Source organism: Rhinichthys klamathensis, unplaced genomic scaffold (genome assembly GCF_029890125.1).
Source record: "Rhinichthys klamathensis goyatoka isolate OS25496 unplaced genomic scaffold, OSU_Roscu_1.1 h1tg000242l_1, whole genome shotgun sequence".
Taxonomy (NCBI): Eukaryota; Metazoa; Chordata; class Actinopteri; order Cypriniformes; family Leuciscidae; genus Rhinichthys; species Rhinichthys klamathensis.
The window spans coordinates 2,110,145-2,124,835 of record NW_026606764.1 but is presented as its reverse complement, the minus strand read 5'-3'; the positions used below and the strand labels follow the sequence as shown (position 1 = coordinate 2,124,835).

Here is a 14,691-nt window from a genome sequence, read left to right as displayed (position 1 = left end):
TATTGTATGTTTGCTTTTTTTGCAACCCCTTTTACTACAATGTGGGACTGAATAACATGTAGATAACATGAAAAATCTGATTTGTGTGATTTCATTATTTTCTATGAAATAAACATGGAATAAACACAATTTATAAATGAAAGAAATAAAATGATTTGTGACTGAATTTTATGCATTTACATGCAGCCACATCCATAAAAAAACAAAGCAGAAGCACTTTCCCCAATTTTTTATTTAACATTTGTACACAATAAATACAAATAATTTTACAGCTAATATGCAGAAAGAATATTTTTCACCTGTTCTCTGATATTGTCACTGCAGCAACAGTCAATTGTTGTTATTCCATCTGTTTTTTTGTTTGTTTAGCAGCTCGGAATCACCTTCAAATTTGAATAAATGCAAATAAAATCACTTTAGAAATAAAAACAACTAGAATATTCAGCTAATGCTATTGAAGAAGCTCCAAAGAGTTGAATCTGGCCAAGAGAACTGGGAGCGCAATTTAAAAAATGGAAATTAAAATATCAAAATTTTTGCGTTCATTTCATAGGTGAGAACGGTTTTTGACACAATGGGCTTTAACCTCTAACCATAAACTTCAAAACAAGTTTGATAACATTCAAAAGATCTCAACGAGATCAACAAGAAAATAGGTTGTGACAGAGGAAAATAGAAACAAAGGGAAGATACTCAAACATCTTCCTCTCTGATAAAAAAAGGCTACTAAACAAACGTTTTTTTGTTTCCTCCCACTTCTCACTCTCACACACGTTCTTTTCGTTACGACCCTGTTCTTGCTTAACAGAACTATGGTACCATTTCACAAAATGGATCTTTTTTTTTTATTTCTTTCCACTGTTTATAATTTATGGAATCAACATAATAACTCTGTTCTCTTTCAAACATTATGGGAAAACTACAATCAGTCACTCTCACGAGATCAATAACACGACGCTGGGCAGCTTTATCATCGAAAAGAGGCAGCTGGGACGCAAAGACATTTAAAAAAGATGATAAAATTAAGGGGTCAAAGCACTGAAATTCCAGAAAAGTGCTGGGACACATCAAGATATGCATGAAGATACTGTGAAATAATAAACGATGATGATTAATCTAAATAACAGGCATTCCTCATTTAAGATGAAATGTTTCTTCAACTGCAAATAAAAATAAAATAAAACCCATAGCTGCCCCTTGTACGGAGGAAATGCACTTAGGACACTGTAATAGGTTTGCTTTCATCGGCAGTAATTAAAACAAAACATCTCCATGATTATCCATCTTTCCGTCCACCTTTTCTGTGCTTGTTGGAGGGAATCTGTCCCATCACATCTGAAGAAAATTCATCACAATCTCAAATACTGCCATGACACTCGATAAAAGAAAAACAAAACACATCCCGTCCGGAACTCTACAGTGCCGACGGCATGAGAATAAGAAATGCGTTAGGCTGGAAAAGCACTTTAACTGATACTTGTATATTGATCTGTATATTTCCATGATTACGTTCCGCCCGAACCGGTAATGCGGAGGCGAACGTTGCAGAAACACGCTCAGAGACACCACGACATCTTTAGATCGGTCTTGCGCATATTTTTGAGGACTAAATATTAGTAATACATACAAACACTGGTCTTCATAATGAAAAGTCGAGAAAAAAGGATATAGCTATGTAGTTAGTACTTTTTCAGATCAACACAAGACAGAAGAGCAAGCTAAACCGATGGGGGGAAAAAGAGCAAAGTAACCAGCCTTCCTCTCTTTTTAACCCTCGTCCTTCTCATTCTCCTCTTCCGCATTTTTTTCCTTGTAGCCTTTTATGTACAGTTCCCTTTCTCCTTGAAGTCCATATGATCTGTGATGTTTAACGTGAATATAACATTCCTATGATGACAGTAATGTACTGTGCTATTACATATGAAATGCGTAAATAGTAGGACTATTCGTGGCTGACCCCTTTTGCACGACAACGCAGGCCTCCTGTATCCTCCAATAATTCCTTGTATTGCATGTTCGGCTCTTCAAAAGCCCGCTGAAGAGATGGATGTGCAAGTGAAGCCTCTTTTAGCACCTGCTAAACCCCTGTATTTGATTCCTTTCTGTGTTTTTAGATGCAAACCTAATCATTTACTGGCATTGAGTGGATAAACCAAGTTTTAAACAAGTTCCCGTTGCACAATAAAGTAATTACGAATACAAGGATTAGAGTTTGGCATGAAAGCGTTTAAGGCACCAAACAGTCCGTGACGCCAAAAGAGGTGTTTGTTTTTCTGAAAAAGAGTGGCGGTGTCTTTGAGACGCTGTTCTCCGCCCACTCGGGGTTTAAGGATGCTCATAGGGCAGGTTAACGCACACCCCGCCCCTTCCATAAGGAGTGGGAGTGGTCAGAGGTCAGATGGGGTTTGTTGTCAGTCCACTAGGGCGGCGCTCTACACCAGCGTGATCTCCACTTCTTCGGTTTTCTCCACCTGTCTGCGAGCGTGCTGCTTTGGAGGAGGTGGTGCCGCCCGAACCTAAAGAAACACAAAATAAACCAGATTAATACAGAACAGCTAGCTTATAAAACGTGTAGGTCATGAAAAATAAATTATATGCTGAAATATGCATAAATGATTTATTATAACAGGTTCACTTAAAGGTGCTCTATGGAACTTTTAGCGGCCTCTAGTGGTGATGTTTCAGATTGGAACAAGAGCGCTCGTGCGCGTGCTCGATCTCAGGAGCGAGCATTCACTACCGGCCACACGGAGACTTTCAACGCAACGGCGAAAGCATCACACAACATGCTGGAAACTCATGTAAACTCCCACTGCAACGTTACAATAATAGGCTACTTTTATCAGCTTGACGTTGAACTAATGCTCCATGCTCGTACCATGATAACGTTACATTGACTGCATTTAGCCGACATGTGGTGTTATCTAGCATAGCCTACGGCATTTCACTAACTATTCGTGTATCTTTCACAATCAACAATGTCAACATGGGTGAATGTATAATATGATAACGAAAACGGTTAGTGAACTAGACTGAACAATGTCAGTGTAACAGTAAGACAGTAGGAAGTAACATTACTGTACTGAACGTGTCTGGAAATGTTTATTATAAACAATATGATAGTGGGATGAATTACGTTATAGCGTAACGATCTATAACGTAGATCTAGTACATAAAACAAGTATCCTAAAGCACCTTTTCTTATCCTGGAACAGTCTTTTGTGTCTCATGTAGTTTACCTTGCTATTCATTTGAGTTTACTAATAATTCAAAAGCTCTGCCGATGTTGATCCGTGTTTTCGTCCTGAGTCGATCAGAATCACGTTTGGCCTGACGAGCTTCAGCAGATAAAACTTTGTTTTGTTTTTTATATTTATGTGGAATTAGTGTTGGATGTGTGTTGTGCTGGAGGCAGGTCGTTTTTGGGTGTTATCAGACTCCATGTCGTCAGCTGCAGTGCCGTCGGTCGCATAGACTGTATATAAGGAGAGAGGCTCGGGAGCGCGCATGCACGTCACATCCGATGGATTTCGCGGTAAATCCGACCCGGAGACTTCACATATAAATATGAATATTGGCCTTCAGAGGTAATAGCAAAACCCGACAAGTGGATCATTGTAATGTGTGATTACAACCCCTTCACACACAGGCAATAAAAAAAGGATTCATTTTAGAAGAAAAGTTCCATATAGCACCTTTAAAAGTTGAAAATTGTTATATATTTTTGAAGCCTATTAAATGTTAAAAATGACGGATTTCATTTATACTGTAACACTGAATGGCTATAATTAGTCATTTCATCCTTAGATACTGAGAAAAAAATTATTTAATAGAGACATCAGTCAGTAGCATTATTGGAATAGGTGATTCTGGCCTTCATTCATGGTACTTAGTAAAAAGATGCCATTAAACAAATATTTAAAATAAACCGTCTTTATGTTGTTTCTACATTAATTTGGATATTTAATGTGAAAATATGTATTCCTTTAATTTTATTGATGATAAATATAATCTGTTATATTTGGGGGATGAAATATGGTCTGTATATTTCATTTTTACATTTATAAAATTATATATTTTACATTTATAAAATTATATATTTCTCTGGACTTTAAAGCTCTAGTGATCTGAAAACAAAGTGAGCAATCACTTAGCAATCTAGTTTTTTGAAACTATATTTTTCTAAATGTAAGAAACTGCACAATCGTACACATAATGGTTTTAAAATGTAATATTGGGACATTAGAGCAGGATGTTCATAAAACAGCCAAAGACAGATTGGTTCACATACAGGTCTGAGTTTTCCAGGTCCGGATCCATCTGGAGTGAGTCTCAACGGCTGAGAGAAGCCTGGGCTCTCTGGACTTAAGCTGGAATTGTGATCTAAACCAAATGTAAAACATTCTCAAATGAAAATCTTAACAGACATGAATATAGAGAGTAACACAAGACGACAGTAGCTGCGGCGACTAGCGTCTTACTATGGACAGCGGCTTTCTGCAGGATGGGCAGTTTGTGTTCCCCGTTGACAGACGGTGAGCGGGGCAGTGAGGGAGCACTGCTGGTCTCCGGGCTCGTGTACGGACTGCAGGGCGGCTGGTCGTACAGCGGCAGAGGAGGAAGTGATGAATGAAGCCTTTGGCACGGGGACACCTGGGGAGGACAACACATGTTACAATGCTAAGCTAGCGTATATACAAACCTTTCGGTGTCAGATTTGGTTAATATACACTACCATTCAAAAGTTTGAGTACGATTTTTTTCAAATTAATACTTTTATTCAGCAAGGATGCATGAAATTGATCAAAAGTGACAGTAAAGTAATTTAAAGATTTCTATTTCAAATAAATGCCGTTCTTCTGAACTTTCTGTTCATCAAAAAATCCTGAAAAAAATGTATCACGGTTTGTTTCCAAAAAAATAAATAGAAGCAGCACAACTGTTTTTAACATCGATAATAATAAGAAATGTTTCTTGAGAAGCAAATCAGCAGGTTAGACTGATTTCTGAAGGATCATGTGACACTGAAGACTGGAGTAATGATGCTGAAAATACAGCTTTGCATCACAGGAATAAATTACATTTTAAAATAGAAAACAGTTAATTTAAACTGTAATAATATTTCACAATATTGGCATTTTTACTGTATTTTTGATCAAATAAATGCAGCCTTGGTGAGCAGAAGAGACTTCTTTTAAAAACGTTAGAAATATTACAGAGCCAGTCTTTTGAACGGACTGGTAGTGTACTGTTTTATTAAATTATATAAAACTCAGAATCATAAAGAGGTATTTAATTGTCAAAGAACACACATTTATGATTATCTTAGACATACCAACTAGCAAAATAGCTTAACGTCCTTACACAAAAACATCTGACAGCAAAATTCTGCGATTGACTATTCAGAATCAAGTATTCCAGAGAATCGTGTAATGAATTATATAATGCTATATTATCCACATTAAAGTATAGTTTTATTATGACTGTATTCACATGATTAGGATAATAAGAAAGGCTTTGATCTGGCACGACCCCGGATGGCATTGATTACAGGAAGGAAGTGTCCACGCCTGTAATCAAGGGCAGGACTCCGACATCAAACCCACAATGAGTATGGACAGAGTCTCATGGTCATTTACTGGTCAGAGTGAGTTTCGGATGTCTTACCTGTGTGTCTGTTCCCCAGTGAGTGTCTCCGTTTTCTGAGGCTGTCAGGTCCTCCACCAGCACGGACGGAAAGACGCCCACTCGACCGTTAAACTCTCCCTCCCAGAAGCCGTCGTCCTCCTGGTTGTCCTTGTTGAGGATGCGGATGATGGCTCCCTCTGGGAATGACAACTCGTCATCCGTCTGACCCTCGTAGTCATACATGGCCTTCACAAAACTCACTGGGAGAGAAAAAGAAGAAAAGAAAGGGGCTATTAATAGGTGTGAAGATAGCAAGCTCTTTTGAGTTATTTTAAATATGTTGGATACATCTTAAAGGCACAAGCTCACTAGCTAGGGACTGTATCCATAAAAAAAAAAACAACACCACTGTTCAAAAGTTTTGGGTGGTAAGATTTGTAATGTTTTTGTCTCTTCTGCTCACTAAGGCTACATTTATTTGATACAAAATACAGTAAAAACAGCAATACTGTGAAATATTATTACAATATAAAAGAACTCTCTTAATCCTGTGATCAAAGCTCAATTTTCAGCAGCATTACTCCAGTCTTCGGTGTCACATGATCCTTCAGAAATCATTCTAATATGCTGATTTGCTGCTCAAGAAGCTTATTATTATTATCGATGTTGAAAACAGTTGCTGCTATATATTTCTGTGGAAACAGTGATACATTATTTATTTCATGATACTTTGATGACTTTTGTAATATTTTAAATGTCTTTACTGTCACATCTGATGACAGCATCCTTGATGAATAAAAGAATGAATTTATGTCTTACTGACCTCAAACGTTTGAACTGTAGTGTATGTTGACTATTTTTTAGACTTTTCAGTCTTGGAAATATCATGGGATTTTAACATTTCCAAGTTCTCAATGATTGTGAGACCATGTCCAAAAACACAACAAAACATGGTAGTACTAGTACCATAGTGCTTTTGACACATTTTTATTAATGAAGGCCAGAATGAATATTTCGATGCATTGTGACTCACATCATCAGCATTCACCTGTCTCTGTGTGTGTGTTTGACTCACTGCTGCTGTCTCCGTTGAAGCTGCCTGATGCCAGCTCAGGCTCGGTGGAGTTGCTGGAGGAGTGTGAACGTGCGTCCAGAGCAGCGAGGGACTGGAGCATGCTTAGCACGCTGTTGGACGTGGGGAACTGCAGGTACTTCTCTGGAACATAGCCCACATGGCCGGACTTATTTCGCGCCTGGAACCAACATTTACATCATTAAGCATTAAGTCATCTATGACCGGGGCCAAACAGAATCTGCAGACTTGAACCCCATTTTCTTAACTGATTTTGGGGTGAAAAATATGGAACGGTTAAAAATGGGAAGAAATGAAAATTCACCCTAAATTTATATTTAAATGCATGGAATAGATCTTATTGTGAACAAATCATCCATGCAGTTTTCTTCTTTTTTTTTTTTTTACCTTCAAAATGTCATAACTGGATCTCCCAGTGAAGATGTCAGACGTTTCGCTGGTGACATGCTCAAAACCCATCCCTCCACAACTGACTACAAATTTGCATTCATTTTTAAACCAACAACCTTGTCCAAGCTCTTGTTCTATCCGGACTGGGCTATTGTAATGCTTTCTTGGCAGGCCTTCCAGCATGTACTGTCAAACCTCTGCAACCGATCCTGAATGCAGCAGCAAGAGTGGCCTTTAATAAGCTGAAGAGAGCACACGTCACTCCTCTCTTCATCAATTTGCACTGGTTGCCAATAGCAGTTTGCATCAAATTCAAGACATGGATGTTTGCCTACAGAACAACCACTGGCTCTGCACCCCTATACCTAAACTCAGTCACTACGTCAGACTTATGTGCCCTACAGAAGCTTGTGCTTTGCAAGTGAACGGCGCATTGTGGTGCCATTCCAAAGAGGCACAAAATCACTTTCACAGACCTTTACCTGGACTGTTCCCTGCTAGTGGAATGACCAGGCCAACATTTTTTTTTCCAAAAACGACTGAAGACGCATCTTTTTCGTCAACACTTGACCCATTAATACTAACACTTACTATTCTATTTCTATTCTATCTATCTATTTATTTACTGTACTGTGTACTGTGCTAGACTAACTGGGACTTGTCACATGACTTGCATACTGTTGCCCAACTGTTAGCCCCCATCCACACTACTACGTTTTAGATTAGAAACGGAGACCTTTTGCTACGTTTGCACCTCCCATTCAGACTAAAACGGCAAAAACGAAGACCTAAAACGGATAAGTTTAGAAACGCTGCCGTTTTGAATCTCCGGAGGGCGTTTTAGTGAAGATGGGTCAAAACGGAGGACTTTAGAAATGATGATGCGGAGGCTCACGCTCGGCTCTCTGGTTGGGTGTCATCAGTCATGGCAAGCGTTTCTGACTTTGATGTCTTTGCTAGCAGCTGTTGTGAAAGTAAATTCTGCCTTTTTTCAATGCTATAACTGCGTACATGCGCCGGAGGCAAGCTATTATTCGAGCGATCTGTGACAATTCCCATGTGCAGCGGCGGTATCGAACGTACATGGAGCGTCGCTCTTTGCAGAGATAACTTAGCTACTTTCTTCTTTGTCAAATCTGAGGAATAGTCCATCTGTTTCCTGTTTACACCGGCACTCGCATGCCCAGTGTAGGTGAATGGTCACGTGATCCGCGTTTTCAGTCGTTTTAATGTGGACGGATATCAATTCTAATACGCAGCTAAAACGCTGGTGTGGACGGAGATCGTATTCGTTTTAATTCTCCGTTTCTAAACTAAAACGCAGTAGTGTGGATGGGGCCTTAGTTTGACTGCTTCTATTGTTTTCCTCATTTTGAAGTCGCTTTGGATAAAAGTGTCTGCTAAATGATTAAACGTAAAAAGTAAATGCAACCTACATAATTTTCTTTTTTCGATAATCCGTTTCACTCTGATATACGCCACAATATGAAAAAAAAGATGTTGCTAGTTGCGTTTCATTGACTTTAAATATAGAAGCTAAAAGAATAAGATTATTTCTAAAAATATACTAAACCAAAAAATGCAATAATCAAACTGGAATCATCACCCACTCAGAGCTCAGCAGAAATATTTCCACAGAATTCAAAGAACCGTCATTCAAAAAGCTGGTGTAGACCTTTCAGAAGAACAGTTGTTGGAATTCTGTGGAAATCTTGTCTTGAGCTCTAAAACACAAACATTTTTTCTCCTGTACATCTTCTAGAATTGTAGTCTGATTGATTTGGGATAAAAAATAAACTTCAGCAGGTGGTGTTAAACTGCTAAAATAACCAATGGTATGATTGGTTCACCTTCACCCAGTCCTCCATGTCCCCGTCTTCTATAACCTCCAACATCTCATGCTCATCGATCGTTAGTTCATCGGGTTGAGAGGCCTGGGAGAAAGAGAGAGGTGAAAAGACTATTGAGCAATACAAGGCCAACTGTGTGGGTTAATATTTCTCCAGAAACCAGCAGACATTTTAGCAGTTTCGCAGACACAACCATTACAAATAAGAGAACGGATCCTGGAAGACAGTAAAGTGCAGGGGGATTTTTTAAATATTTATTTTGTTTGGCTGCAGTATTATGAAAAAAATTCCAGCATGCATTATAAAATGCCAGCCTGAACTGGCTGCATTGAAAGAATAAATGTGAAAGCGGTAAACTGCAGCCCTAGTACTGACCAACATCAGCATTTTCAGCAGATCAGTTAGGACGTCATGTTATGCGAATCCTAAATAACATAATTAATATTCATGAGCCAAGCTGCTGAGCAAGTAAACTCCCTGAGGAGAAAAGATGTTAACAACAGAGATGCCATCTTTGACTAATGTTATTGCTAAGCTAATGTTTCTAAATATATTTGCAAATTGACTAGCTTTTAGTTGTTAGTATAATAAACCGAATAGGGACAGACATTTGAGACTTATTCCAACAGTGTCATGTGTGTTATAACAAAATTCAATTCAAATTCAAATGTAATAGGTTGGTTTCACGTGACGTCACGCTGCTGCATCGCGAGAGCGCGAAAATTCAGATGGAGGGCAGGAAGTGAAATAGCTGAGGATCTGCCATCAAAGTTTTGTGTAGTTTACGGCGGCTCCAATCGTTCTAATCGAGAAAAGGGAAAGGGTTTTTATAGAGTACCAAAGATTGTCATTCATAAAAGCTCACGGAACAACGCCGTAAAAAGTGGATTTTTAACGTAACGTTACGTCTGCGGTTTGGGAGGAGCAGAGTCTGTTAATGCCGTGTCTCTGCAGGTATGTTAGCTAGCCAACGTGTTTTTTTGTGTCTGTGTTTATATAGCATTAGGTTGTCGTTCAGGGGATCAGTGGGAATGGGACATTAAATGATCAAGGTAAAGTAGACTCAATACGGACTCTCCGCAACGGTTTCCTCCATAGACGTATTCTCCATGTTTACTTCCTGCCCTCCATCTGAAATCGCCCCCGCCTTCCCGCGTCACATCATAATCACGTGACTGAAACCCCCAGCTATAGAGTGCCAAAGTTACGACGTCACTCTCTAGGCCAAAACGCGGAAGTGAGTTAGCATTTTAGCACTCCCGGTTCCCTCGCTCTAAAGTCTATGGGATTTTTGAATGGGTTTTTGCTAAATCGCCTGAAATAAGGTCTGTGGTGAACAAAGCCTCTAAATATTTTCACGTTTTGATCTATGACATAGAACACAGAGTTATAACCTGCTTGTGGTTTTTTAAACTTTATTGTGTCTGCTTGTGTTTTTAAAATTTTTTATATAGGCTTCAAAAAGTATAAATTTTGGATTAACTTGTAAAGATTATCTTGATAGACAAAACGTGTAAGGGTCACAACTCTTTGTTATACACAGATCTTATTTTTTGCGATTTTCCAAAAGTCTATGGGGAAAATGCATAGCTTTTCGATCGAGGGAACCCATGCGCCGCTAGCTTCCGAATTGTCCTACAAAGTGACGTCATCACTTCTGCACTCATTTCTTCAAAGTTTGATTTTTTTCTTGAAGTTTGATGTGTAAACTAGGTATTTTAAACAATGTCATATCTGTGACTTTGATGAGGTTTATTACATGTTATTTTAGTACTATTAATACTATTATAGGATTTATCAATATTTTGCATTTGTTAACTTTTATTTGTATATATTTAGCTTTAATTTTATTTCAAGTTTTTGTAATTTTGTTATGTGCTTCTGTCACTGATATTATTATTATTTTAAATAGTTCTATTTAGCTTTTATTTAAGATTTAGTCATTTTTGTACTTCAACTTATTTTTAGTTAGTTGCCAAGGAAATATTTTCATTTAAAGGTGCAGTGTGTATTTTTAGCGACATCTAGCGGTTCGGTTGCGAGTTGCATTAATGGCTCAGCCCACTGCTCACCCCTCCCTTTCGAAGAACCTACGGTGGCTAAAACGGGACAAACATCGAGACAGCAGAGAATAGCCAGCCCAGAGTAAACCAAGTTTCTGTACAACAGTCCATTATAAACCACATCATGGATAAAGTTTACAAAGCCATAGTCAGGTGAGGATGAAGGGTCTTAATACATACTATAATAATAGTAATCAACTGATTGTCTCACAAACGTAACCAGCACATTTCTCCCCACATAGCAAACCCATAATACAGCTAGGGAGAAGAACCACATGAGACTATGCAACTATATATTTTTTCTAACAGGGTAGTAAAAGTTTAGCTGGCTAATATGAGCTGTTACTGTGGCTGAGCTGGTTAAAGCGTAAAGCCTTGTTTATACTGGACGCATCCGAATGAGCCCAAAGGTGCGCGCGGCAAAAATGACGTGATTGTAACAGCGCGCGCGCCTCCGCATCCCCTAGACACCATTTACTACACACAATAGGCTTTTTTTTCTCTGATTTTGGAAACTCGATCGACTTAAAATGCTTCCAAGATCGACGGGTTGGTGATTCCTGTAACTGTTTTACGGTCAATAACAAGAGTAGCCTACTAATCAGCTGTCTCATGAACGTAACCAGCACATTTATCCCCACATAGCAAAGCCATAACACAGCGAGGGAGAAGAATTAAGTTACATGAAACAATCCAACTACATATTTTAGTTGGATTACACCACTGACAAGGGAAAAGTCACTACTCACTGTGTCTATGGCTAGCTTCTAGCTTTCTGCTGCTTCTCTTTCAATGTAGTGATGAAACGCGCTCTGTAGCGCTGTTTGTTCGCCGTCGGCTACGATAGAAACATGACATCACAATATGTCGACCTTTATAGATGGGGGTCCCGCGGTTATGGAGATATAAATGCCTCATTCTAAGGTAATAAAAACATTACGGTTTATTAAGTAAGTTCTTTATACAGCACTGAACACATAGTTATGGATGTCATATCGCATTTCTGTTAATAGATACTAAATTTTTACACATTGCACCTTTAAGTTTTTTTAAATTTAGTTTTTTCATCTAATATTTACATTTAATTTTATTTCAGCTTTATTTCCATTAAAAAAAGTTTGTTTTAGTTACAAATAACACACATTTCAGACAGTTCCTAAGCCCCAGTTAAATGTGTGTTTAAATAAATAAAGGTATTTTTACATTCTATAGCCTATTTATTTTAATAAATGCAAAACGTGAAACAAGATAGTTTTTTAAAAAAAAAAGAAGAGCTATTATAGAAAGTGCTTTTGTTTATGGTTGTGGATTAGTTAAGTGATTGTGTCTATTTATTATAAATTAATACATTTTTCCAAGCAAGTTTTTAGTTTTTAATTTGATGTAAAACATCAATTTAAAAACAATTTATAACATTTTATTTGAAATAAAATGATATTAATACATTATAAATATTGATTATACATAAATATTCATGATTCAGTAAGTTTCAGTTTTTCATCTAAAATTTTTATTTTAGCTTTATTTCAATGAACAAAATCACTGGTCGCCACAGTTTTCAGAACATTCGTAAGCCCCAGTTAAATGTGTGAATTTACCTTGTACGAGTAGAGCACCTTGCAGGTGAGCGGGTAGTTCCTCAGGGTTCCTGAAGGACTTGAGCTGCTGTCGTCGTACGTCTCCATGTTCTCTTCTAATTCTTCTCCTTCCTCTCTGTCCAAATCCACTGTGGTCTACAGAAACATGACAATGCGTGTCACTACTCTGACAAACACCACGGCTCGCTTGTTGATTCAGTATCATTCAATAAACTCAAAAAAGTTTGCCTGAGGGTTTCTTTGTGGGTTAACATACAACTGCATGGAACAAACAGCTCAAAAGACCAGCGTTCCAGAGGTGTGTTAGTTACCTAGTTACCGCCCACCAATCTCATTGGCCTTGTGGGGATCAGGAGAACATTTTTCCCCAAGAGACAAAATGTAGCAACAGAAAAATCAACAAAAGACACAGGCATTGGACACTCATACCTCCTCAGTTGTTCACTGTATCTCTCACATTACTAGTTTTAACTGGTTACAATAGGTTCAGGTTGAAAACTGATCCTTCAGTGAAGGTCAAGAGAACTTTCACTGGGAGTCTGAATCATGAGGCCAGACGAGGTCATTGTAATCTGTAACCTGTGATGTGGTGGGCGGTGACTGATATTTAGGCTACGCCCAAGGCTGACATAAACAGCCTTAGACTGAAGCACTGGAGTGTGAGAAAACACTGAGGTCACTGTTATCTTAACCTTATATAGCCTAAGCCTACTGTCTCATATTTGATAGGCAAATTTAAAGGCCTCTAAATTATCAACATGATCAAAACCTTCCATAAAAACCTATTGCACACAATCTACTACATGCCTCGTCTGATTGATAGTTTATACTATTTTTTTTAGCAAATAAAAGCCTTTTAGTGTAAATGTCCACCTAAAGGTTGCTGTGAAATCTTAACTGATTTTTATAATGTAAGAATAACTTTTATATTGTTAGTAATATTTCAAAATGAACACAGTTCGATTTCACCGGCTCCCCGTAGAACGACTGGGTGTTGTCGCGTTTATTTCTGCTGTGACTGGAAGGGTAAATCATATTAACTATTAAGTAAAAATGTTCAGAGCTTATAGTCATTATCAACATAAATTTGATCACAATCTGATTATGATATTGTTTATCACACAGCCCAATATTAAACCACAGTCAGAGGTCAATCTGTCTACGTTGTGGGCTAAACTGGCACATTATTAAAATTTCTGTCTTACCTTTACAATTACCTTAATGTACCACGCTACACTGGTGCTTTACTGTAGTACTACTCTATAAGCTATGTTCACACGCTAGTCTCGCAGTATTCACGCTTTACTCAAGTACTATGGCGTATATATATATAAAGTTATGCTCAAATTTCACTTCAGATTAGAGTCAACTTGCAGCACTTCACTGACGCTCTTAGTGCGCAAAACCATGGAGGCCCTAAAGGGACATGGTGGTGGAAAAAAATATGAGATGGGAAGAAAAGTAACAAGTTATTTGCGAGAGAACACAAAGTTTTTCAAGGAACGCAAACGTTTTTTTGAGGGAACGTATAGGTTTTGCAAGCAAACGCAATGTTTCTCACAAACTACCTTGTAACCAATCAAGTAAACGTGCGGGCGGGCTTTAGCATATCATTAACTATTCTCAGAAGCAGGAGGGTCTCAAGAGAAGCCAGGTTATCCTGGTATTTTTTTTCCTGTTGATATGAAAAATCAGGTACATTTAGCACTATAGCGGGTGAATTATGTATATGATGTATATTATGATGTCATGATGATCTATATGACTTTCTCCACTGACGTTGAGTTGTTCAAGCGTTTCTAAGGATTTCTTAACGTTTCTGATTTTTAGAAGGCAGCTGTCTGACTCTGAGATGGCGAACGGGTTTATGTAACATTAGCAACACATTATTAGCTGTTTGATAACATAGTCAAGCCAAAGGGTAATTATATTTATTACCGTTATTTGTCCCATGTCGCTCTTCCACTTCTTCTGAATCAGTTTCTGGTTCAAACATGTATGGCTGATTTAAACCAGTGTTTCCACTTGCCATTGTGCAGCATTTACTACAGTGAAGTTGACAGAGGGGA

At 38.1% G+C, this 14,691-nt stretch overlaps 1 protein-coding gene across 1 annotated transcript in view; it reads right to left on the bottom strand.

The window, feature by feature from the left end:
* Window positions 1-214: 214 nt before the first annotated feature.
* The window catches only part of LOC130100433 (F-BAR and double SH3 domains protein 2), a 106,044-nt gene continuing 91,567 nt past the window's right edge, over window positions 215-14,691 (bottom strand). Inside the window, 8 exon segments of the mRNA XM_056265897.1 lie at window positions 215-2,473; window positions 2,475-2,516; window positions 4,292-4,383; window positions 4,482-4,653; window positions 5,668-5,888; window positions 6,704-6,881; window positions 8,962-9,045; window positions 12,623-12,757. Of these exon segments, the coding sequence (XP_056121872.1) occupies window positions 2,420-2,473; window positions 2,475-2,516; window positions 4,292-4,383; window positions 4,482-4,653; window positions 5,668-5,888; window positions 6,704-6,881; window positions 8,962-9,045; window positions 12,623-12,757 (978 nt within the window). The 3' untranslated portion in view covers window positions 215-2,419.